The 25,097-nt window shown below is 41.3% G+C and overlaps 1 protein-coding gene across 1 annotated transcript; it reads right to left on the reverse strand.

Moving 5' to 3' along the window:
• Positions 1 to 5,807: 5,807 nt before the first annotated feature.
• On the reverse strand, positions 5,808 to 25,006 carry sypl2a (synaptophysin-like 2a). The gene is made up of 6 exons (XM_070959847.1): positions 24,776 to 25,006; positions 24,477 to 24,551; positions 12,246 to 12,367; positions 10,231 to 10,429; positions 9,202 to 9,375; positions 5,808 to 6,878 (listed from the first exon to the last, which is right to left on the reverse strand). The coding sequence occupies exons 1-6, from the start codon at positions 24,788 to 24,790 to the stop codon at positions 6,753 to 6,755; spliced, it is 711 nt and encodes a 236-aa protein (XP_070815948.1). The 5' UTR covers positions 24,791 to 25,006; the 3' UTR covers positions 5,808 to 6,752.
• Positions 25,007 to 25,097: the final 91 nt, after the last annotated feature.

Here is a 25,097-nt window from a genome sequence, read left to right on the forward strand (position 1 = left end):
GAGAGAAAGCTTCAACATTCCTGATTGATTAATGCTGGAAAAACCAAGGAGCTGGTTGTGGACTTCCATCGGCGCCTGCACTCTTTCCCATCAGCAGTGAACATCCAGGGAAGGGATGCTGAGATGGTGACATCTTATAAGTACCTGGGTGTTCATCTGAACAACAAACTGGACTGGACTCATAACACCACTGCACTTTACAAAAAAGGACAGAGCAGACTCTATCTGCTCAGGAGGCTGAGGTCTTTTGGGGTGCAGGGGGCACCCCTGAAGACCTTCTATGACTCTGTTGTGGCCTCTGCAGTCAGTCAATGACTCCCACCCCCTCCAACACACACTCACTGCACTGAGGAGCTCCATCAGTGACAGGATGCTACATACAAAGTGTGTGAAGGAGCGGTATCGCAGGTCATTCCTTCCTGCAGCTGTAAGACTGTACAACAAGAACTGCTCAAAGTAATCTGTGAATTATCTGTGCAATAATCTGTGCAATCCAACCTGTACATAACAGTCTGTAAATACAATTTATAATTTCTTAAGATGATGTTTATTTTTATTACACTCTTGTATGTACTTATTGTTTCTGCTTTATTGGTGCTGCTGTAAACTAGAATTTCCCCTTGCGGGACTAATAAAGGAATATTGAATTGAATTGAATTGAATTGAATTGAATTGAATTGAATTGAATTGAATTGAATTGAATCAGCTAACAATCGAATTAAAAATCAACTGACAGACAGTGAATATGTTTTTTGGGCCATCTGATGCTTAAGGCCCTGGGGAAGTTACCCGCTTTCCCCTGTTGATAATTCAGCCTTCATCACTTATGTTGAGGCTCTGCTAGAATTGTATCTCCAGATTTGAATAAGTTAAGGGCTTCCTTTGCTCACAATCCTCAAAGGTGCATATTTTTATTCAAAGTGATGTTCTATTAGACAAACACGCCACTGTTCAGTGGGAGAGTGAAGCACAGAGAGAGCATTTTCTGAAATGGTGATCAGAAGTCACAGGTCCACACACGTGAACACACCTTCCCCTTTCCTAATCCCTGTAAGTGGTTAAGCCTCACACAGCTAGCCCAAGCTGTGCTGCAACACAAACATGATTCATCATGAAGATGTGATGTAACTGCATGTCACATGTAGGCCTATGCTGTGTGTGTCTGCAGTCTTGTACTGTCAACACTTAAATCATATCATCATGCATCAAAGTCAGGAAAAAGATGTGTGCATCTGTCCATGGGAATGAAATGTCACTTGTGATGTGTTTCGTAAAAAAGCAGATGAACAGTTCTTGATTTTGAGATCAAAATTCATTAGATCATATGAAAATAGCTGGGATTAAATATGTTTGGATTTATTTCCTTACATAAAACAGTGTGTGGTTGGGACCCTTTGCCACACTTCTCTGCCATTTCCCCTTGAACTAAAATATAACTTTATTAATCCAACACCGGGGAAATTAGCGTGTTAGATAATAGCAGGAATGAAAATAGATGTTAATAATAATAAAACATTATGTGTACACACACACACACACACACACACACACACACACACACACACACACACACACACACACACACACACACACACACACACACATATTGCTGCTTGAACGCTTGTGAACCCTTCAGGCATGGTCACATACATCCAAATCCCAATTTGTAAAGCACACTTTCCAAATAATGGAAAAAAAGAGAGAGATATTTTCATTATTTAATTCAACAAAGGTGGTTTAACAAAAACTGAAAATCTAACATGTGCAAAAGTATGTGAACCCTTTTATTAGTAGCTTGTGGCTCCTCCTTTTGCAGCCATGACTTCAACCAAACGTCTTCTGTAACCACTAACCAGTCTCTCACATCTGTTTATGGGGATTCTTGCCCACTCTTCCTTGTAGAACTCAGCCAGTTGAGAGAGGTTGGAGGGACGTCTGATATGTACCAACTTCTTTAGGTCTCACCACAACATTTCAGTTGGATTAAGGTCGAGACTTAAACCGGGCCAATCCAGAGTACGAATCCTCTCTCTCTGAAGCCATTCCTTTGTAGTTTTGCTGGAATGCTTTCAGTCATTGTCTTGTTGCATAATCCATTTTTGTCCAAGCTTCACCTCCCTGACTGATGGCAGGAGATTCTGGTCAAGAGTTTGTTGATATGCCTGAGAATTTATGATTCCTTGGATAATACAGAATCGTCCAGGTCCAGAAGCAAAAAAGCAGCCGCAGATCTTCACATTTCCGTCGCCATACTTCACTGTTGGGAGGAGGTTATTTTCTTCATGAGCAGTGTTGGCTTTTCTCTGAACATGGTGGTTTTGACTGTGACCAGATAATACTATTTTGGACTCGTCTCTCCAGAGAAAGAGAATGGACTTCCAGCAGACCTCTGATTTGTCCAAGTGCTCTCCGGCAAAGTTGAAACGGGCAGCTTTGTTCTTTTTTGACAGCAGAGGCTTCCATCTAGCAACCCTCCCATGAATGTCATGGCTATTCAATTTTCACCTCATTGTAGACGCCTGCACATTTGTCTCAGAAGCCACCAGAGAGGTCTGAAACTCTCTGGAGGTGATGTTGAGATGTAGAGATGATAGTTTTAATGGGCGTCCACTTCTAGGCAGAGTTGTTGTCATGAAGGCCCTCCATTTGAAAATGATTTGTCTTACAGTGGATGGATGGAGCTGGAATCTTTTGGAGATGGTCTTATAGCCCTCCCTAGACTGATGGGCTTTCGCTACCCTCTTCTTCATGTCCTCGGATATCTCCCTTGCTCTCGGTGTTGTAAATTTATATGGAACCACAGTGGTTTGGTTGATTTCCTCTCTCTTTTAATTAGCGCAGGCCAAACCCTTTCCCAAGGATGTCTCATTTCATTGGTCTGTATAAATGATTAATTAAACACCCAAATGTGTTTCACCTGAGTCTGTTACCTGCTTGACTTAACCAATGCAGCTGGGGGTTCATTTACTTTAGCACATACACTAATTCCATATTTCATATAGTTTTTGGGCTACTATATAAACCTGACATTTCATACATAAAACTGGTTATGATAAAATATGAAAATCAACAACAACATAAACATTGTGTGTGTACACACACACACACACACACACACACGTGTATATATATATATATATATATGTGTGTGTGTGTGTGTGTGTGTGTGTGTGTGTGTGTGTGTGTGTGTATGTATGTATGTATGTGTGTGTGTGTGTGTGTGTGTGTGTATGTATGTGTGTATATGTATATGTGTGTGTGTATGTATGTGAGAGAGAGAGAGAGAGAGAGAGAGAGAGAGAGAGAGAGAGAGAGAGAGAGAGAGAGAGAGAGAGAGAGAGACATTACTTTAGATACATAAAGTGCATTTTGCAGATAATACTTCTGTACTTTGACTTCAGTTGAACACAGCATGTTCGCTTGTAATGCAGCATTTTCACTTTTTTTTATATGTTCTCTTTACTAAAGGATTTGAGCTCTTTCTTCAACATTGTAAAGTATTATTTATTTCTCACTGGCTAACTTAATTTCAAATTTAATGCTTTTCTTTTTCATTGCAACTGAACTTTGTCTCAGTAGTCTTATACAAGCTCAAAGGTATTTCTAAGACTTTTTCATTTAGCAATTAAGTGTCACCTATTTTTCTTTCCTGGCATCTGGTCGTCAAGTTTGTTTCCTGGGTTCAGCACTGAGCAAAGCCTGTGAAATAAATACTCCTACCAGCTAAAGCAGTGTGAGTCAGTGGGCAAAAGGTGACCTGTAGCAAGGAGAGAAACTACCTGAAATAATGCCATGTCTCCTTACTGCCACCAATTTCATCTTATGTCAGAAGAGGGCTGGGTTCAGGGAAGAATACTTCTCACATCACAAACACACATATATCTCACAGATGGCAGTGGCTCCCAACTCCATCTATCTCTTCTGAGTGGTCAAAAGATAAATCTAAGGGGTCACCAGATTATTTAAAGGATTTTTATACAAACATATATGTAGACATCCATTTAATTACATTAATGGAGACAATTGCTCCTGGGTTGAACTCAAAACTGTTGCTAAGGGGTCAAAAACTAAAAGGCTGGGAACCACTTCTCTGTGGCATCTGTAGCATGTTTACTATGGTAGCATCCGGTTCCACACAGGCTTTCCCTCATGGCCTCCTTGTTTGTTACTGGTGGGAGAGAGGAGTGGTGGTGTGGCAGGGCAGAAACAGAGGAGTGACAAAGCTCTGGGAATCTTCCCCGGATGGGCGGCACTGGCACTTTCTTTTATTCTTAACAGTGACCCAACAAACAGCTGGATGATTTTATTTACCTCTACACACATCTGGCTGAGTAGCACAGTTAACTCATTTATAATTCAAATAGGAAACAGAACTCACTATGTATAGAAAGGCAGAATTTCTGAACTTGGCAGCATCCTGTGTTAGTATGATGAAGATACTTTGGCAGACAGATCTGACCCCAGTGACTGAATGAGTCAGCTGGAAGCAACAGATATCTAGACCATCAATTTTAAGCAGGATTGTCTTATTTTATCATTTTGGTGAAAAAAAAAAAAAAGACAAAACAGGCTACTATGAAAAATGTCTGTAAACCATGTGAACAAGTAGAGACATACTCATGTATAAACTGTATGTAATAAAATGTAATTAAAAAAGGAGACAGAATCCAGCACTTGCAGCTTTCATGTTTTAAACATCAATACAGATCACTGTTTCCGTTTGCACAAAAGAGGAATAAAATACAGGAAGTGTAATTCATTACATAAACATCCACATACTCTTGGTGCTCTAATCAAACTAAGATTCATGTTTTAAAAATTGATAAAGCATCTTATTAAATATGTGTATAATTTCAATATGATGTGGAAAATATATTACTTTACTTGTAGTGACTCGGACAGCCCCTCATTTATTCCCTGCAGAGGCTAAGGCAATGAAAGAAAACAGCTGCCCAGAACGCCCAATAACTCAAAACAGTTACTTCATTGAGATCATTAGATCCATCTTAGTGCAAGGCAAATACTCAATATGTTGACATATTAACATCAGCAGTGACTCAGAGCAACTGTAGGCGTTCAGCACAATACCTTCTAATATATTGTACAGGTTATAAAGTTACATGTAGAGCAGAACTACAGGCAGGAGTCAAAAATACAGCAGGATTACATCAATCTGGCAAACACATTTAGCCACTTTTGTTACTTGAACTATTTATCATCACAAGATTAAGCCTAAGCCTACTCAGTGGTCTCACAAATTTAACAGCAAATCTGCCAACATAACAAAAAAAAAGAAAGGGAAAAAAAATCAAAGAGAAGCTACACACTGACACCATCCACTGAGAAATATAAACCGAAACCCAACACTGCTTTTAAACATATGCAACAGACTAATTCATGTACGGAAAAATACATATGAACTGTATATAAATAATGCCACTGCATGTCACCTTTTGAGAAAGACAATTCAAACAAGGATGAGTGTTGCTGTTATTAAGTAGTGTAAATGTAACGTGTACTTTTAACTAGTGTCAATTTTGATCAATGAGGAACTAAATGTGACATCGATCAGTCACTTCCACTGTGAAGTCATACAGAACAGCTATTGGAGTAATCATGCAGAAAGCCTGTCTTATTCTGAATACAGGGGAAATAAAACAAGACTAACAACCTGAAACATCATGCAAAATGATACTTTCAAAATAAAGGTCTCTGCTCATCCATCTGAAGTACAGACAGGTGCAGCACAATGTAGTGTGTTTTCTTCATACTTGGTGTGTACTGTATTTTCTTTTTGCCATCAACAGTTAAGGGCAAGAATATCAAAGTGTGCTGAAACATTTGAGTGCGTGAAGATTAGAATATTAGATGAGAATGATATTGTTGGAGGAATGACATGGCTGTGATTGTAACTGTTAGATGGTCTCGTGCCTCAGAGGCAGAGTTCAGAAAAGGAGAGAGCATTCTATAAACACGTGCCATAGTCCGACTATACAAAAGGAAAAAGAGCAATTAACATATTTGAACCAACAAGCTCATCTACTGAAATGACAATTATTGACATGTTTTTGCAATATGCAGTGCTTGGGATCTGTACTGTAGCACTTCTTCCACATTACAACTGGACTGGCTCAAGAGAGAACCCTGGCTATGCATTTGCTCCCACCTAAAATTAACCTCTGGGTGTCATTTCTTATGGCCGCACTTTTATTGGATGGAAGGGATGTTTGATTTCAACTTCTATTAATCCTTTGCCATTTCCCTGGTTGAAGACCAGTAGAGATTCTGGGCTCTTACATCACAATTTCATCACTAGGTGACTCCCCAAAGGGCAGGCATCAGGGGAGGGCAGTGTGCTAATGTGGAAGCAAATGCACTGCAGGGCTGGGTTATGAACACCAAATGCAGACAGTTTCAGGTTTCAACTCAATCTATTTTCACAGCAGCTCTTATTGTACATAGTGTGAGAGTGTTTTAGTTTGTATTTGCACTTAGTGTTTTCATGGCATATAGGAATTGGGAGTTGAGACATTTTGTAAAAAAAAAAAAAAAAAAAGAACTTAGTGTTGCTCAGTCACTGGGGACTGGATTAACTGCCCAACACTGCCAAGTGTTGCGAGGTATGAGGGGTATGTAGGACAACTGCCTTCCTTTTATTTCCATTTCTGCAGGTGAACATCAGAGACCAGTGTTGGACACAAAGCAGATCTGCTGTGGGTACAGGGCTATGCTTGAGGGCCTCAGTGATGTGGCTAGGGCCCAGGGGCCCCTCCTTCTTCCATGGTGGCCGGTGGGTTGGGATCCTTGTGGAAAGGAGTCTCCTTATAAATGAACCAGCAGTTGCCTGCCCACAGGATCATGTTCAAAAAGCCAAAAATCTGTAGAGAGACACAAAAACAAACGAGATGACTAATGACAACAAATATTGTTTGCTGTGTACTTTTAAAGTTTACAGTGTTTACATTATGTCCTCCTCCTTTGCCTTCCAGCTGAGTTGTGCCATAAGCTTTAAAAGTTTGGTCTGTTTGATCAACACCACCACTCCTGGTAGCGCTATAAAACACACTGTACTATCTGGTAGCAAACATTGAAATTTGAATATTGGTGACCAGTAAGGCTTAAAAACAGGTTTGACCTGAACATCAACACTTTCATTATGGTCAATGAATACAGATGCTGAACATGAAATTGTGAACAGTTATTGCATTTACACATTTCTTTGGACTCAAACAGTACACCCAAAACAGGAAAATAAAAATGCTATCGCAAGATGACATTATCGTTCTACAAACTGTATTTAAATTGTATTATACATAGTTAACTCTACACTGCTGCAGCAAATAGTGAAGCTACTGAAAGGGAATAGATGGTGTGTAATCGAACACCAGATGGCGCTGGCTGTACTCTGCCACAAGAGCACTTATATACAGCAACAAACGACCATCAGCCACCCCCCAGTTTTCTATGGAATGCTGAGGTTGTATTATGCCGCGATCAGACTTCACGTTTTCTGTCTTTGATGACGGTCACTGTGTCAGATCTAATCACAGTGCCGTGGGTGTGGGTGCCGTACTCTTGGGGAGGTGGGTGAAGTATCTGTCAATCACAGTTCCGTGGGTGTGGGTGCCGTACTCTTGTTGTGTCTTGGTTGGGTGACTGGCAAGACTACATGTATGACCCTGACTAATCACAGCATGTCTTACTTCACTATCAGTTCAGATGTCATTGGGGAGGCGGGTGAAGTATCTGTCAATCATAGTCACAAAAGAGATGTGTGTAATGCTGGCACTCTTGTGCACCCAACAAAGGAAAAGAAAGAAAAAAAGAGTTGTGGATGCACTATAACATTAAAAGCGAATGTAAGAGGCAGTGTAAACTTCAGCCACTTTGCCTTTCATTTCTACATCTACTGGGCAGCATCCAGATAGCAATCAGGACAGGTACAAGTTTCACAAAGAGTTATTTTATTTCCATACTTATTTACTCGACGAGAAGCAGGCTTGACTGTGTTGTCTGCACCAAACAGGCTACCTTAATGTTACACCTGGAATTAATACTATAAGCATATTCCCATAGTTAGGACAGGGACAATGCTATGACAGCACAGCCAGCTCCTCGCTGGGCCGATGAAGTGCTTCTGCTACTTCTTGCAAACATTTGTCTTTTTTGACTCTGTCCTCCTCCCTCAAGGACATGTCAAACAGGCTGGGGCACTGTTGCCACAGCTCAATCAACATTTCCTCTCTTTCACTGTCCCACCTGACAGAAGCAACCTCAGCATCCCTCCTCCTCCTCCTCCTCTTTGCCATGGTTACCTGACTGCACTCTGGAGAGAGCACCTGATTGGTAAATGTTCAGGAACATGTGGGAGATCACACTAGATGTGTCGGGTTGTCATGGGGTGTAGTGGGGCGTCGTTTAGTATGTCATACTAAATGAATCTAGACGCCTGATTTTTTGTTCACAATCAGCTATGACGCTGGTAATTAGTTGGCCATGACAAAACTGTCTCAAACTTGGGCTAGATTTGTGTAGTCTGAGCCCAGCATTAGGTGCTAGTCTGTTACAAAATGCTGTGATGCTCCTGACAACAGTGCACAGCTGGTGAAAGCAGTCAGTTTGAAGCATGTTGGCTTAGCTGATTATCAGATCAAGTTGTGTCATGTGGCATTGAGTCATGTTTTGCCACTGATGTTTGTCTCCTATGGTGTCTAAAAAGCCATGACGTTGTGGCCAAATAGTTTTACTGCACATTCTTCATTAAAGATAATACATTTTGGGGGAAGGAACTATGAGTAATAATATTAGGTGGGATACAATAATTTGCAAAAATATTTGACTTTGGGGTGCCAAGAACAAAGTTTTAAGGGGAATAGATGGAACTGCTGCTGTAAGCTCAGTTTCCATGATTAGCATAGCTCTGTGGGCAGACTGATTACATTTTGGACAAAACTGGTCACATGATGTTTGAAACTGATAAATACATTTGAATATCTTATTGCTATTTTGAATCAAAAGTTCTACTGGAATGTGACACCACATGTCTCTGAAACATCTCTGCAGCTCTGCTACTGTAGATCCTGGAGTGGACAGGATACGTTTCCTAAGGTTCTAAAAGTTTATTAAGATACTGTTTGCGCTCTCTGAGAATCATGGGTCTCGTATGAGGGAGGTCTGCAGCGCTACTTTACCATGACTTACCACAGAGGCATTGAGACGACCCATGGAAGGAAAGTCTCCTGGTTTACAGATGTCCTTGCACGACCCCACAAGGTTGTCTGGGTTAGTGGCCCATTTGACATCAGTCAGGCCTTTGCCCCAGGCTGAGGATGACACAAGCCAGAGGAAGGCAAAGGCAGCAGTCACCACCAGGTCCTGGCAGGAGCAGGACAAAGCAAACACTGAGCATGTTTACATACACATTAATGTGCCCTGAGTATTCAGAGGGTTTTTAGGTCAGGTTGAATGGAAATCATGCTGTTTCAACCATACTACATGAGCATGCTCTCACTCCAAGAACAAAAAGGAAGTTTTCAAGTCTTTAACAGTTCTTATTTGTTAAAGAATATCAAACATCGGTTGGTATCTGCATACAGGCTCCTAGAATAATTCATAATTAATAATGTAATGCATAATTTCACAGACTGTATTGGATAATATTTGTATAATGTGCTACTTTTGGCTATTTTGCCATCCATCCATCCATTCTCTATACTTCCATACTGATGTTCATGCTTACATGGGGGCTGGAGCCCCTCGTACATTTTTATGATTGCCTCTACTTGTCTATGCACATGTGCTCCAAAATCAAACGGACACCCTCTTTCTGCCTGAGATATTAAGAATGACATCTTGGAGAATGTTGTAAAATGAAATTAGGGCCATACCAAAATGAAGATGAAATGATCATGCAATTTGATTCTGTGGAATAATTATGGAGGGGGTGGGTGTTGGTGACAAAATAACAGGGATATTTTTCATAGCACAGCACAGCTTTGAAATTGTTTTTATTCATTTTTCACAGCAAACCAACACACCATCAAGGAAGAGTCATTTAAGAGTTGCTGCACAGGACCCTTACATAACATGCACCCACCAGGCTGAAATCGGTTTGGATGCCCAAGATGTTAGAAAAGACAACCCAAACACTCCTCGTACCCCGGGTTGATGATGTGAAGGGGGCTTGTAGTATGAAGAAAGCTCATTGCTGAAAAAAGGATATGTACTCACTATGATGGGGCCGCGGGTGGTCTGGCGGTAGATGCTTTGGTAGCCCAGGTAGAGGATCAGCGTGGCAGTGCAATAAAGGAACCCGAACACACCGATGCAGACGAAGAACTCTGCAGAGGAGGAGAAGTCGCCCTGCAGGAAGGTCTCATTGCTTGGACTGCTGTTACACGAGGGCATCTTATATGGGTGTGCTGGCAACCTGAAAGCAGGTAGAGAGGAGGAGGGTACATTCAACAATCGCTCAAAATCGCTCCGATTTTTAAAACACAAACTCAAAAAAACGCACAAAAAAAGTCCTCACCTGGGTTATTCTTCTATCCGAGGAAAGCAAGGAGAGAAAATATGAAAGGATTAAGGGAGACTTGCAAGATTCTAGGCTGCGTGTATGGTTCCAGATCGGCTCATTTCACAGGCATTTTCTCCAGTTATTAAGTATTATGATAAACAGAAGACACATAAACTGTCTATGTGTCTAACTGATGACCTCATAATTATAATAACCCCATCCACAATGCAAATAATATGGTGTATATGTATATTATTTATACTGCACTATTCTACTACTACTGCTGCTATTATCATTATTACCATTATTATTATTATTAATATTTCATCATCAACTATTGTAACCATATATCATTATATATTGTTATTAATGTTATTACTATAGTTTTAGTATTAGCAGTAGTAGTATTCTCGTATTCTATTACTCTTAATGTAAAATGTCGCACAACAGATACATTCTCTATAGACTGGTATTATTTATTGTAGCACAATACACAAAGTTTAGATATTTACACTCACTGTATTGTATATTATTTATGGTTCATTTATATTGTTGTTTGTTATACAGATTTTTAAATATTCTATATTTAAAGATATCTCTTATTTCCTTTTTTAATTTTATTACTGTTCTACAATGGGAGCAAGGACAATTGACCCAATTTCCCCTCAAGCACTAGTAAAGTATTCTGTTTCTGACACGGTAATGGGAGGAGGACTCTGGGTTAACAGAGATCTACTGAAAAGTAACTTTATAATGCATTTTTTACTTGACCTACTGTATAAAAGCTCTCTGTCTTACACACTGTTTTTATCTCTCTCCCTCCATGAATGACTGATAAAACACATTCAACAACTGCTTTTCCCAGGTGTAAAATTTTTACTTTACCCCAGTGCAGCCCATCAGTACATAACTAGTACAATTTCACTATTCAGAGCCTGCAAAGGGATAGCAATCCTTAGCAAATATCTCCCCCAATCATGTTTCAAAATGACCTAACAACACCATGTATGTTGTGTTTCTTCACCCTGATTTCCTCTAAGTGCTCATCTCTGCTGGCTCTATTCATGCAGAATTCCAGCAAAGTCAGCTAAAGTACTGATAAGTTTCATGCTAGCACCATTTCCTCTACTGACATCCAGTGTGATCATCATCACTTTGATTGACAGCCTTGTCTCTATTGACTTTCAGTGGAAATGTATGGTGGTGATATGATCATATCATATTATCATTTCACAACACTACGCTGTCCAAATTCATATTTGAAATTTGGAGATATTCTTAGTGTGATATTGATTTAACCATGAGGTACAGTCCTTTTTTTAGTGGATCTAAATGCAGGGACCAGCACTTACTGTTCGCACTGGTTACCCAGGAGGATTCAGACCTGCATACACAACATTATTTTCTGCTTCTGTAGTCATCTGGCAACATAAACACAGAGCTATGTCTTTGCAACATCAGGGTTGTGTGTTCACCTACACTGAGAGACAGAATAAGCTACAAATGAGAAGGTTGCTGCAGAGTAGTGGAGTAACCATACTTTTCACCAGATGATGGCAGTAATGAACAATTGTGTTGTTTACTGAAAGGTGAGAAAGACCAAACTCTAAGTGTTTTAGTGTGGGAAGCAAATTTCAAGACCATAATCTTAAAATCCTGTTTAACACATTAACTGCAGATAAACAGCAAAGGCTTTTATGATTAGAAGCGCTCCAGTGTTCTCCAGTACCTGAATGGGTAGCCAAATACAGGGTTTACAGGCTGAATCTCCTGGGATCCTGGGCAGGTGACTGTAAAGTGGGTTGTCCCTGAGTAACCTCCGGTGGTGGCAAAGGCAAAGATGGTGAACACCTATAGAGGCAAAGAAATAAGTGAGGATGGGAGGTTTGAGACAGTTTGAGAGAGAGACAATTTAATGTTCTCATATTTCTAAACATTAAATTGAGACACAACTACCTATATTATCTCTTAGGATCAGAATTAAGCTTCTACACTGATACCATGATGTCTTTTCCCTTCCCTTAGAGAACAAATGCTTTTTTTTCTTCTGAACTAACATGCCTACTTCATTATCACCCCCCCCCCCGCAGCAGTTGTTACATTCTTTTTCCACACAGGAAACTCCCCTTCCTCCCCCTCAGAGGGCTGAAAGCACAAATGGTAAACCCCTAACATGAGGCTGACAAACCAAACTTTCAGGTCCAATCAGTCCAGTTCTTGCAATAAGCCATCTTTTGACAGTTGACTTGTAGTTAGAGGCCATATCCTGCAACTACGATACACTTAGACAGTAAGTAGGGCCCCATGAAATCTGTTTTCATTTTGACCAGATTCCATTTTATTTTTTCCCCAAACTCTGAGGGTTTTTTTGTTTACATTTTTCATTTCTGTGTTTTACATTTTAAGAAATAATGTCTAATCATGTGGTGGATTAATAAAACGTTAGCAATTCAATAATAAAATATTTCAAATTGAATGAACAGTGAAAGGATCTTCTGCAGGGCAGCCTCCACATGCAGCTCGAACACACCGGATAAGAGGGTCTGCGGAAGCTTGTTTACAATGATTGACATATATACAGTGGAGACATATATACCGTGGGCTGACAGCTTCCTACACAAAGACATCAGTGAACACCTGGTTTGATGGCTATCATACAATTTGATTGCATTTTTATTGAGGAATTAATATTGTACTAGTAATCCTGGTGTACCATAAAGCTCCCATATTGTCATTCCTGACAATGAATACACACTCTCTCTCTGCAGTGGACTAGTGCATTCACATTTGGTTTGGTGTTCCCAAAAAGATTATCTTGTAGCACATTCAAACCATAGTGGGTCTGTGATATCTTTAGGAACCAGCCTGGTAACACCTGAGTCAGAACCAAGCCTGTGCCATTGGCTGATTAATTTCTTCTTCTGCAACATCTTTAAGTTTGGCCAAATTTGCTGCTGAACTACAGGTGCATAAAATCAGGTATTTTTTCAACTACCACTGATGTTATTTACACCTTTACATGTAATTCTAATAACTTATTGGGTTACTAACCCATTAACGCAAATCAGTTTTAACTGCGTCATTTTTTTTATTGTGAGATTAACGCTCTTTGTGACCTGGTGAACTTGTAGTTTTTCATAAGCTGTGGCCACTGCTAGTAACTTAAGAAAAACTACAGGATCCGGTTGTAAACCGGAAACAAAATGATAGGCACGCCCCATGCATGTGTTTGGTCTTGCCTGCTTGCTAGCTGTAAAAAAGGCATATGGATACTGGAACCAAGAACAAGCTTACTGCAGCCATAGCCAAGTAGTGTTAATTCTTTCTGGAGAGAAATAAGAGGCTGGGTTGATAAGCCTCTGCTGAATAAACAGAAGAGCAGTATAGCCTGACTGCTTGTATGTTCAAAGGAAACTTAAGAAAGGAAAGTTTAAGTCATGGTTTAAGTGCACTATAGGCTGAGTCCTAGTTTACAATGATGTGCACTTTGTAACTTTATCTTGTATCACCCTGTTTTGATCCCTTAGAAAGGGTTGTTGAAGAGCTTTTTTGTAAACAAATATTAATTTTTTTGTCATCTGTTTATTGACAGTGTTAAATTGTGTGAGATTTGATTCATTGAAATGTGAATGACTGCTCAAAGTGAGAATGTTAGTGTGAAATAAAACACTACGTGTTGTTGTTTTCAATAAAAACATTTGCACAAAGCAAGCCTATGCACTTTTCCATGTTGATAAGAGTATAAAAATGATAATTCAAGGGACATTTAGAATAGATAAAAATGCGCAATTAATCGGGAGTTAACTATGACATTCATGAGATTAATCGCGATTAAATATTTTAATCGATTGACAGCACTAATACAATGTGCTTGGTACAGTTCATAATACAGTACAGCAGCTCCAACCAGGACTCCAGGGACCACAGTGTTGCTGGACTGAGGACAGCCTGGACAAAACAGTAACTTCATATGGCCTCTTGAGGTGCAAAGTGGTATTATGAGACAGGGCAGGCTGGGGCTAGCTGGTTAGCATGCTAACTTCAGTAGATATCTCTGAAACACAATACACACATCTGATAGAATGTCAAAACTGATTTTGTTTTCACATTCAGTTGATAATTTTAGTTAATTTTTGAATGTTTTAAACTAAAATTCTTACATATTGCTCCTTTAAATGTGAATGAATATTTTATTGTGTCAAAGTTGTTTTTCCTATCACATAAGAATGAATGTCAGCAAAGAGTTTCTTCTCATGGGAGAAAAACAAGCTGATATCTACAACTATGCTGACAGACAGCAGACACTGGCAGGAAAAATGGAAAGCAGAGGGTAACCCAGACCATTTCCTCTAACCTTTAGCATGAACTGACTGTGCAGAAAAACTGAGATGGCACTCGGGGGCCACCAGAGAGTCGACTGCAGTGCAGAGCAAAGAGCATTTAGAAGTTTCAATAAATGCATGGTTGGGTTAAAATATGTCCAGTTTGCATCTATTTCCAACAGATTTTTCAGGTGGGTCATGAATTAAGCATCAAGGTTTGGACAAGATTTGAACAGCCTTTCTTCAGCCATAGCATGAACTCCCTGCACTGACACTGTAAAGAAATTGCGCAATCCACATTGTACAAAAAGATTTAGAAGCCTGATTCCTGAAGGCAGTCGTAGTGATTCTATACAACCAAGTCTTCCCAAAAAGCTCTTACACACTTGAGTAGCAACAGCGGTCCTTTCTAAGACAGGAAAAATCTTATTAAAGCTACTTTATCTGTTAACAAACTACAACTCGACTACAATGCCACAGAGATTCTGGCTACTATTTTTAAGGACATTACATGCTAAAATACAGACGCAAACTAGGCACAGAGCAGAGAGGGATTTCATACAGCAGCTCTTATCAAGCCAACGTTGGCACACATTGTAAACATACCACCCATGAAACTAATATGTGCACAGTATGAAGAAAATATGTCAAGTGTTTCATTAAGGCTGGGATAACCACGAAATGTGATGGTCTTTCTTTTATATAATTATCTGTTTTTGTTTCAATGCTTTCATCATGGGATTTCACTAACAATCTCTTACCAACCAACATAATAATACATTGTATGAGGTAACATATACTATCCTAGGATGGTGTTAGAATAACATTTCCAAAAGACATAACACACAAGAGATATGTACATTTATAGAACATTTATTCATCTTACACGTGACACATCTACCTCTCATCCCAGCCCGACTCTCCACAAACATAACAGACAGACACACACACACGACCACACCCACACACACACACACACACACACACACACACACACACACACACACACACACACACACACACACACACACACACACACACACACACACACACACACACACACAGCAAGCAAGTGGCCGTGTTGATGACACGGAGTGTGGCTAACTCTTTCTAAGTATGGAAAGTAGGGGCCTCATCAAGTCTAGTTTGACTGTAGTAAATTCTATCAGGGCGTACTTTGGCTGTTTGATTAATTAGGCCTTTGGTAATGATTTTATTGTCAGTATTAATGAAGCTTGTACGTACCTCCTGCCCTGGTTTTGTCATCACACTGATAATTGTACATTGTTTAGGGGGGAACATGGTGCATCTATGCATTACTAATAACATTTAAAAATAATAAGCTATAGTCCAAACTATAGAATAAAATTCTATTGATAATCCATCTATGACTGGCATCTTTTTTGGAGGAAAGCTGTCAACTGCATTTAGAACATGTAGAACTATTGAAGGTATCATTATGCACATAATTGCAGCGTGATCTGATATGACCATATCATAAACCTTTGTCAATATTACACTACCTAACCCAATACTTAATTACAATGGGAGCTTTCTAAACATTGCCACACTGTTTTTATTTCATGTGTGCTCTGCCCTCAGCACGTAAGAAAGAATTTTGCATTCACCACCCAATAAGGGGGTAGCAGCCTTGCCCTATAAAATGCCAGTGCATGCACTGCTCCTCTCCCTTTCTGACTCAGTCATCTTGAGAAAAGTGTCCCTCAGCAAAACATTAACTCACCATTGGGTGTTGCTGAGAGGATCCTTTTAGTAACGTAAAACTGTTTAATCTTCTTGTTTTTCCTGATTCTCCCTGGCTGCTCCCTCCACTCTGCCCGGTGCTCGGGAGGGACGCAGTGCTGACTACTAGCCATACTGTTCCACAGGGAAGACGAACAATGCATCTGTGAGGGAGTTCATCCATTCCCGCTCCCTCTTCAACAACTTACCGCACTCACTTCTGCTAACTACTAGGTAGTGTCATTCAGACTGCATCACTAGCTTGTCGACTATCTTGGCCTACAGCATGCCTTGCTAGCTTCTGCTAATCGGGTTTTAGCATGAGCTAGCAGTAATGTTTAGGTTCCTCTCACTCCCTCAGCTCTGCCAGGTGCTGGGGAGGGATGCGGTGGTGGTTTGGCCCATCTGTGAGAGAGTTCCTGCATTCCCGCTGCCTCTTCCATGATGTACTGCTCACCTCCTATGACTGGATTAGTTAGTACCATTCGGGTTGCACTGCTAGCTACACTTGCTGCTGAGCTCTAGCTACAGCATGCCCTGCCAATATCTTGTTGCCTGTTTTAGCAGAGCTGTTTCCCCTCGCTGGGAAAGTTTTTGATAAGCCAAAGGGGTTTGGAAAATGACCTCAACCAACCGAAGGCATGTAGGCCTTTACCTTAATTACAAGCAACCAAATTGATTTTCACATGGCAGTGATGATGTGATATGGTCACAAAAAAATGTGTTTCTCACAATCAAATGCTGGTGTTCAATTCAATATACCTTTATTAGTCCCACAAGGGGAAATTCCAAATTGCAGCAGCATCAGTAAGAAAAAATAGACGAGGTAGACAATCAGTAAGTATATACAAGTATAAATAAAAAAAAAGTGTGATAGAAATAAGTGTCTCTAAATTAGAAATTGTTTTTGCAGACATGTTATGTACAGATACAGATAAATTATCAAGATGAAAATTATAAATTGTGTTTCCAGACTGTTATATACAGGATGTATTGTACAGATTATTGCCCCAGTAAAATTTTGCTCAGGTTCTTGAACAGATAATTTACAAATAAATTTCAGATAAATGCACAGATTACTTCACCAGTTGTTGCCCAGATTATTGCACATGTTATTCACAGATGATTTACAGATGAATTATCAGATTACTTTGAGCAGTTCTTATTGTACAGTCTGACGGCTGCAGGAAGGAATGACCTGCGATACTGCTCCTTCACACACTTTGGATGTAGCATCCTGTCACTGATGGAGCTCCTCAGTGCAGTGAGTGTGTGTTGGAGGGGGTGGGAGTCATTGTCTGTCATGGAGGACAGCTTGGCTGTCATCCTCCTCTCCCCCACCTCCTCCACCTGTTCCAGAGGACATCCCAGGACAGAGTTGGCCTTCCTGATGAGTTTGTCCAGCTTCTTCCTGTCAGCTGCTGTGATGCTGCTCCCCCAGCAGACTACACCATAGAACAAGGCAGAGGCCACAACAGAGTCATAGAAGGTCTTCAGGAGTGCCCCCTGCACCCCAAAAGACCTCAGCCTCCTGAGCAGATAGAGTCTGCTCTGTCCTTTTTTATAAAGTGCAATGGTGTTATGAGTCCAGTCCAGTTTGTTGTTCAGATGAACACCCAGGTACTTATAAGATGTCACCATCTCAATGTCCCTTCCCTGGATGTTCACTGGTGATGGGGGAGAATGTGGACGCCGACGGAGGTCCACAACCAGCTCCTTGGTTTTATCCGCATTGATCAGCAGGTGGTTCTTCTGACACCAGTCCACAAAGTCCTGAATGAGTCCTCTGTATGACCTATCGTCCCCATCTGTGATGAGGCTGACAATGGCAGAGTCATCAGAGAACTTCTGCAGGTGGCAGGTGGGTGACAGGTGGGAAAAGTCAGCTGTATAAAGGGTGAAGAGGAACGGTGCCAGCACCGTTCCCTGGGGGGCCCCCACACTGCAGAGGGCAGTCCCTGACACACAGTCCCGTGTCCTCACATACTGTGGGCGGTTGGAGAGGTAATCCACTATCCAGCATGTGAGGTGTTGGTCCACTCCTGAAAGCTCCAGCTTGTTTCTCAGGATGGCTGGCCTGATGGTGTTGAAAGCACTGCTGAGGTCCAGGAAAAGGATCCGAACAGAGCTCCCAGGTGACTCCAGGTGAGACAGGGCTCGATGGAGGAGGAAGATGAGGGCATCGTCCACTCCGATGCCAGGCTGGTACGCAAACTGCAGCGGGTCCATGGATGAGCTCACCAGGGGGCACAGGTGGGCAAGGACCAACCGCTCCAAGGCCTTCATGAGGTGTAATGTTAGTGCCACCGGCCTGTAGCAGCTAGGGTCCTTGGGATGTGGGGTCTTTGGCACAGGTACCATGCAGGACGTCTTCCAGAGTCGCGGCACCCTTCCCAGCCTCAGACTCAGGTTGAACAAATGTCCAATGATCCCGCTCAGCTGGTCAGAGCAGGATTTGAGGAGTCTGGGACTGAGGCCGTCCGGTCCTGCAGCCTTCCTGGTCTTTAACCTCCTCAGCTGATTTCTCACCTGGAGAGGTGTGAGAGACAAGTTGGAGCAGGGGGGCTGAGTGTCTTGTGATGTGGATGAGGGGCTGGGAGGGGTAGTGGGGGGTGGCGTTGGTGGCAGTGAGCTGAATACTGTGGTGGGGGGGGTCAGTGGGGTGCTTGGGCAGAGTGCTGGCAGATCAAGGGAGGGCTGCTGCAGGGCTGGTACAGCTGGGGGAGGGGCAGATGCTTCCTCAAACCTGCAGAAGTAGGTGTTCAGCTCATCTGCCCAATCTGAATCCCCAGCTGCCTGGGAGTTTGGCTTCTGGTGGCCTGAAATGGTTTTCAGGCCTCTCCAGACTCCCCTGGTGTTGTTCTCCTGCAGCTGTTCCTCCATTCTCCTCCTGTATCTGTCCTTCCCCTCCCTTGTTTTTCCTCCTGAGCTCCCTCTGAACAGTTTTCAGCTCCTCTTTGTTTCCTGACTTGAAGGCTTGAAGGTTGCAGTATGTGTTTTGAGAAGTTTGTAGTAATACAGCATTACAGTACCTAGGAGTACTGAGAGACAAAGGTCAGCCCTCCACACACTTCTCCCCTCACCAGGACGTCCTTCCTCCAATGACGAGCATCTGCTTAGCACATGTGATTCTTGCTTCTGTACTTTCTCCCAAGAATAATGTCCTTTGTTCACTTACACCTACATCTACCAATGCATATTCCCAAATCAAATCATCAGGATCCTTTTCAACTACAAGAGTTGCATACAGTGTGCCAAAGCACTGGGTAAGCACAGGCACTGAGGTAAACACTCTGCAGGCTGCAGTAGTGTAGTAACAGCAAGACAGATAGCAGAAAGACACACACAGAGAAATGCAGTGCAGCATTTAGCAAGCTTCGGGCCCACTGAGGATTTCCAGGAATGGGTTTCATCTTTCGGGTGCCTCTGGATATCCACACCATTTCTCAGCTTTCATCTCAGCCCTGTTTGACCCACCCAGGCCAATCTGACAGCACCCCAAATAACCCTCCAGATAGGGCAGGGGTTCCAGATCCTAATTCCAGTATCCCACCCAACGCCTGACTGATGCATTCCTCACTAGCTCTCCTGATCAGGGAGTGGCAGGACAGCAGCAGGCAGTCACAAGGTTCTGACACTAGCAATTTAGCTTTTTATACAACAATCTTTATTTGTATGTAGCACATCATGTGGACATACAACCAGAGTGACCTAAAAAAAAACCCAGCAGGTCATGATTACAAAAATAACCGTACCATCCTTCACCTGACACTGTGAAAAACGACAGTTGCTGGCTTATATCAGTAAGAATGTGGCATTCAGGCCAGTCTGACATCCAGTAATATCAATTCTAAACATCTTCCAAAAGCATGACAATAGAGGAGGGAGGCAAACCATTTCTCCCAGCTCTTGAATACTAAGAATGTCTCACCCTGGAAGAATTTTGTCTATTTCAGCCATGAGACTGAAGCAGACCAACAACATTTGAACTTGTTAAACTTACTGGTTTAATTGGAAATAGCAATGGTTGAAAATTGTATTTCTGTATTGCTGTATTTCTACTGTTCACCTTACAACTGTTGTGACTAAAGAAATGCTGCAGCGGTGAAAACGTTCCAGAGTTGAAACATCCTATCTTGAGCATAACACACCACTGTGTGGTGTTTGCAATCCACAGATCTCTTAATCAAACTGGACTTCCTACATCATACTCTATGCACGACTGATGGAGGAGGTGGGACACGTTAGGACCAACCACAACAGCAAAATGTCCCATAAAAATACCTGCTGAGGTCACTTGATGTATGTTGCCTCAGTATTTCAAGAGAGATGTTAGCATTTTCTTCAGTGACCTCTGTACAGCTGCAGTTTACATGGTGCCAGTGTGTAAAAGTGAGCTTTAAACCATGACTGTTGTGGCTGTTTGCTGTTTCTCAAGACATCAACTAGCGTGGCCAACTCCTCATCAATATGTGCTTTGTATCTATTAATAAGAAGTGGAAATGGTAGAAACATGACCATCTGTTCTGATACCAGTTCCTGCATCAAGTGTACAATAGCCTTTGCACAATCAAGTGCACCTATGCCAATTTACCTAGGGCTGGGCGATAGAACGATAGCGATATGTCTCGCGATGGACACGTAATCAAGATCAATAAAAAATGCATTCGATAAAACATTCGATAATTTTTTTTCTTCGTCGGAAGAAACCTGATGTTGCGAAGCAATGTTGGTTGCATGAACAAAGGCACTCCCTCTCACGTAACCGAGCAACGTAGGGAGTAATCGCTGATCAGTGAGAGAGACACGCTAACACGCCAATCATGTAACAGTATCAAGTTCAGTCGCACCATCTCGTTGTCTTGTGTTTGATGCTCCGCGAGGAGTGAGATGAGAAATAGAAAGCGCTGCAGCGAGCAAAGAAATTGTCAATAAACAGGGAAACTCAGCTCGCCAGTATGGAGTTTTTTGGATTTTATAAGTCGGACCACAGTCATAGTGATGTGGTCTGTAACTTATGCAAGACTGTTGTCCCCACCAAGACTGGTAACACCACAAACTTGTTTAACCACCTTAGCTGCGCTCACTCTTTGGAGCGCAGCTGTATTCGCCAACGTCCAACAACATCTGCAACTGCAGCACCACCGCACAAGCAGCAGACCACCATGCAGAGGTATCTGCTTCAGTGCCTGATGACAAATCATCTAAAAGGCACGAAGACATAACGGAGGCAGCGGCATATCATATAACTAAAGACATGCTTCCGCTGAGCACTGTGGAGAAGCCAGGTTATAAACATCTCTTACACATGCTTTTTTTTTTTTTTTTTTTTTAAACACACTTGCAATAAAAATCTAATTGAATAGTTCATGTATGTTAAGAGTAAGAAGAGTGACTGAAGTTATTCATATGTCTAGGCTGGTTTTATAGTTCAGTCAGTCTTACTCTGCTGTCTATCATGTTGTTTGTTTGTTTGTATGTTACAGATGTCAAGTCTTCCTCAGTTTCTGCTATGCTAACACTGCACATATCTGAAAACATTTTATTCAGCAGAAGGTGAATCAGCTCGTGAACTTTCTGCACTAAACCTGCAGAAAAAAAGTTCTCAGGTTTCTCTCTGTTTACATTTTTACACTTTTTTTTTTTTTACATTTATTATTTGAGTGTTTTCCATGGTTGTGTTGACAATTCCTTTCCTTTCTGCCTTGATAGCTGAGGGTATTATATCGGAGGAAGGTTCAATTTAAAATAAAAATGTTAAAATTGAATGTATTTTTCTCCTGGTCCTTATTTTAAATAGGTCATAAAAAATATCAATAATTATTGATATTGACCGATATAAAACACTTATATCGTGATAGAGTTTTCAGCCATATCGCCCAGCCCTAGATTTACCCCAGTGGTATGTGTGCTGTACACTCATACCACTGCACCCAATTGCCCAAGGAGACAGTCGGAGGATGCTGTGCTGTAGCAGCCACCTGGACCCAGACACCTCATCAGCTCTACATCCGAAAGTCAGAATAGAGAACTGAAAAAAGTTAGTATTGCTAAACTTCTACTGTTCAGATGTTCTTTTTCCCTTTTAAAATTACTGACCTTAAATTTCCACTTCAACGGTAAATAACATGCAAGCAAATAATTGAAATATAAAGTATCATACACAAGAAAGGGCAATTCTGCTTGTTTTGGCATTATTTTCTTGTTACTAACATTTCACTCATGAAATAAGCAGACATTTTGATATGTCATAACAGGAAAAGCACAACTGTAATTAACAGCATTAATGAAGGGTGCACGCTGCTCAAAGACGGTCCTGGTGTTGTGTGCGGGGGCTCACTGGAATAGATTACTGGGACACTTAATGGAAATGAGCCATTGTTGATGTTAATAATTACACCTGTGGTTTTCTTGCAATGACAAGTGAAATGTCTGCTGCATCGCTAAAAATGAACCACACAAGCAAGAAACACGAGCCATCAGACGATCAGACAGGTTGTTAACACAACCCCATCTGTTAAGAGAAAATAAAGGTCAATAAACTGAAAATTTATTAAACAAACAGACTTTCTGATTAATGTTAGCCCTACTGTACTCGCTGGAAGTAAAACACTGCAGTCACTTCAAGTTAAATGTATGACTTATTTGGAACCTTTCCGATCGCCTAACTTCTCATTTTTCTTGTCCACAAATAATGATAATCAAGACAAACAAAAAAAGAACCGCAAAACTAAGAAAATTACACACTTCTGCTACAATTCAGGTGGTATTTAATGTATAGAGGTCTGATAATCCACTATAGCTGAGCATTGGGTAATACACTTTAACAACGGAATAGAAAGCATTGATTTTTAAGCCACCTTTCCTCGAGTGAAACCGCAGCACAGCAGCAGATAATACCTGCTGTATGTGTTAATTACAATAGGACATGGCTGCTCCACAAGTCCACGCCTTAAATACACACAGCACTGCCTGTTGTACTGAGGCAGTTACCACAGTACTAGTACATCAACCAGAAATACAGAGCACTATGAATACTAGCTGTCACATAGCTAGCTGTTGCATTCCTTATCTGTTGTCTTTTTTAGTACAGGGCCAGTCAGATTACTCATTAAGAAGTCAGTCACACACACAGCATGCATCGCAGTGATGTTCTACTGAGCAGCAGCACATACGGAATATCCAAGCTACCTCAATCTGAACAGATGGCCTTCCTCACAGCAGCTACATACAGTAGAGATGGTTCACAGGAGCACCAACTCACACCTCTCCTTTCAATTTTGCCCAGGTTTCATAGTCATTTGCTTTACTGTTTTGTTTTGTTTTTTCTGTAACAGTCCTGTTCTGGGTGGCACTACGTAACTATCTGAAGTGCAATAACTATTATCTTAGCTGTACTATTTCAACACAGAAGTCACAAAATCCTGGAATTTCCTGGTTATTGTTTGAGCTTCCAGTTTGGTCCACTCATACACATAATCAAGTTATGTTGGGGGGCACGTAAAGGTTTACAGCAGAAGGTCGACATCGTATGTTAGGTTAACGTTTCATTTAGGACATGCGGATCTACCAGCTGTGGTATAATTTAACTCCGTGAACTCCAAAGTTACAGATGCGCAAAGCAGAGACAGAGGCACCTGCAACAGCTAATGAAGGACTTTTAAGTCTTTTCATTTTAGTCTATATACTGGAATATGTATCTGACCACTGAGACACACTTGCATGTTGCTTTGTACATGGAATTAGTGGAATAAAAAGGCAAGAAATATCAGCATCATGAGGATCAATGGTACGGTGGTTAAGATTAACTTGTAACTCGTAACTGACTTAACTGATGTTAACGTGGTTTGTTGCCTACTTTAGAGACATTCTAACTACTTTTTGGCTTGACTCACCCATTCCAGGACGCGAATAAATCCAAGAGGTTCTTTCAAAGGTCCCAGGTCCAGAGAAAATCCAGACACCAGTTTCTGGGTATAACAAACAAGGTGTGTAAAAAGACTGACAAAGACACACAAATAAGTCAGTAGGTAGCCAGGTGTAAACGAATTAGCGTTCACATTAGCATCCAAACAACTAACGTTACTGGTTTGTCACCTTGCGGCTAACTGGCCCTGCCCTTGTTAGCCAACCCCTGCTAGCGACATGCTAAAGCTGACGCTTGTCAACCTGTGTATTCAACTCACTCACCTACCTGAACAGTGTCCATTGTGGCGAGCAACACCGATAAAGCTATTTGTATTTCACTCCTAAAGTTGTCAGCTTGGCTGCAAAGCTAACTTAAAGTTATACTCCGTTTGCTTTCGAAAGGTGTCCAGCGACACAACAGCTACTGACTGTCTGCACGCAGCAGAGTAACAACCGAGCAAGCAACTGATAAGACTTCTGTCAAAGCCCACGCAACTGAACCGCTGTCAAAGCAACCAAAATAAAATCTACAACACTTCCGGTTTTTACTTTTCAAAATAATGAAAACGTGTAAACGTTATCTGTGCACGCACGCGCGCGCACACACA

This window comes from Chaetodon trifascialis, chromosome 3, assembly GCF_039877785.1.
Source record: "Chaetodon trifascialis isolate fChaTrf1 chromosome 3, fChaTrf1.hap1, whole genome shotgun sequence".
In the NCBI taxonomy this organism is placed as follows: domain Eukaryota; kingdom Metazoa; phylum Chordata; class Actinopteri; order Chaetodontiformes; family Chaetodontidae; genus Chaetodon; species Chaetodon trifascialis.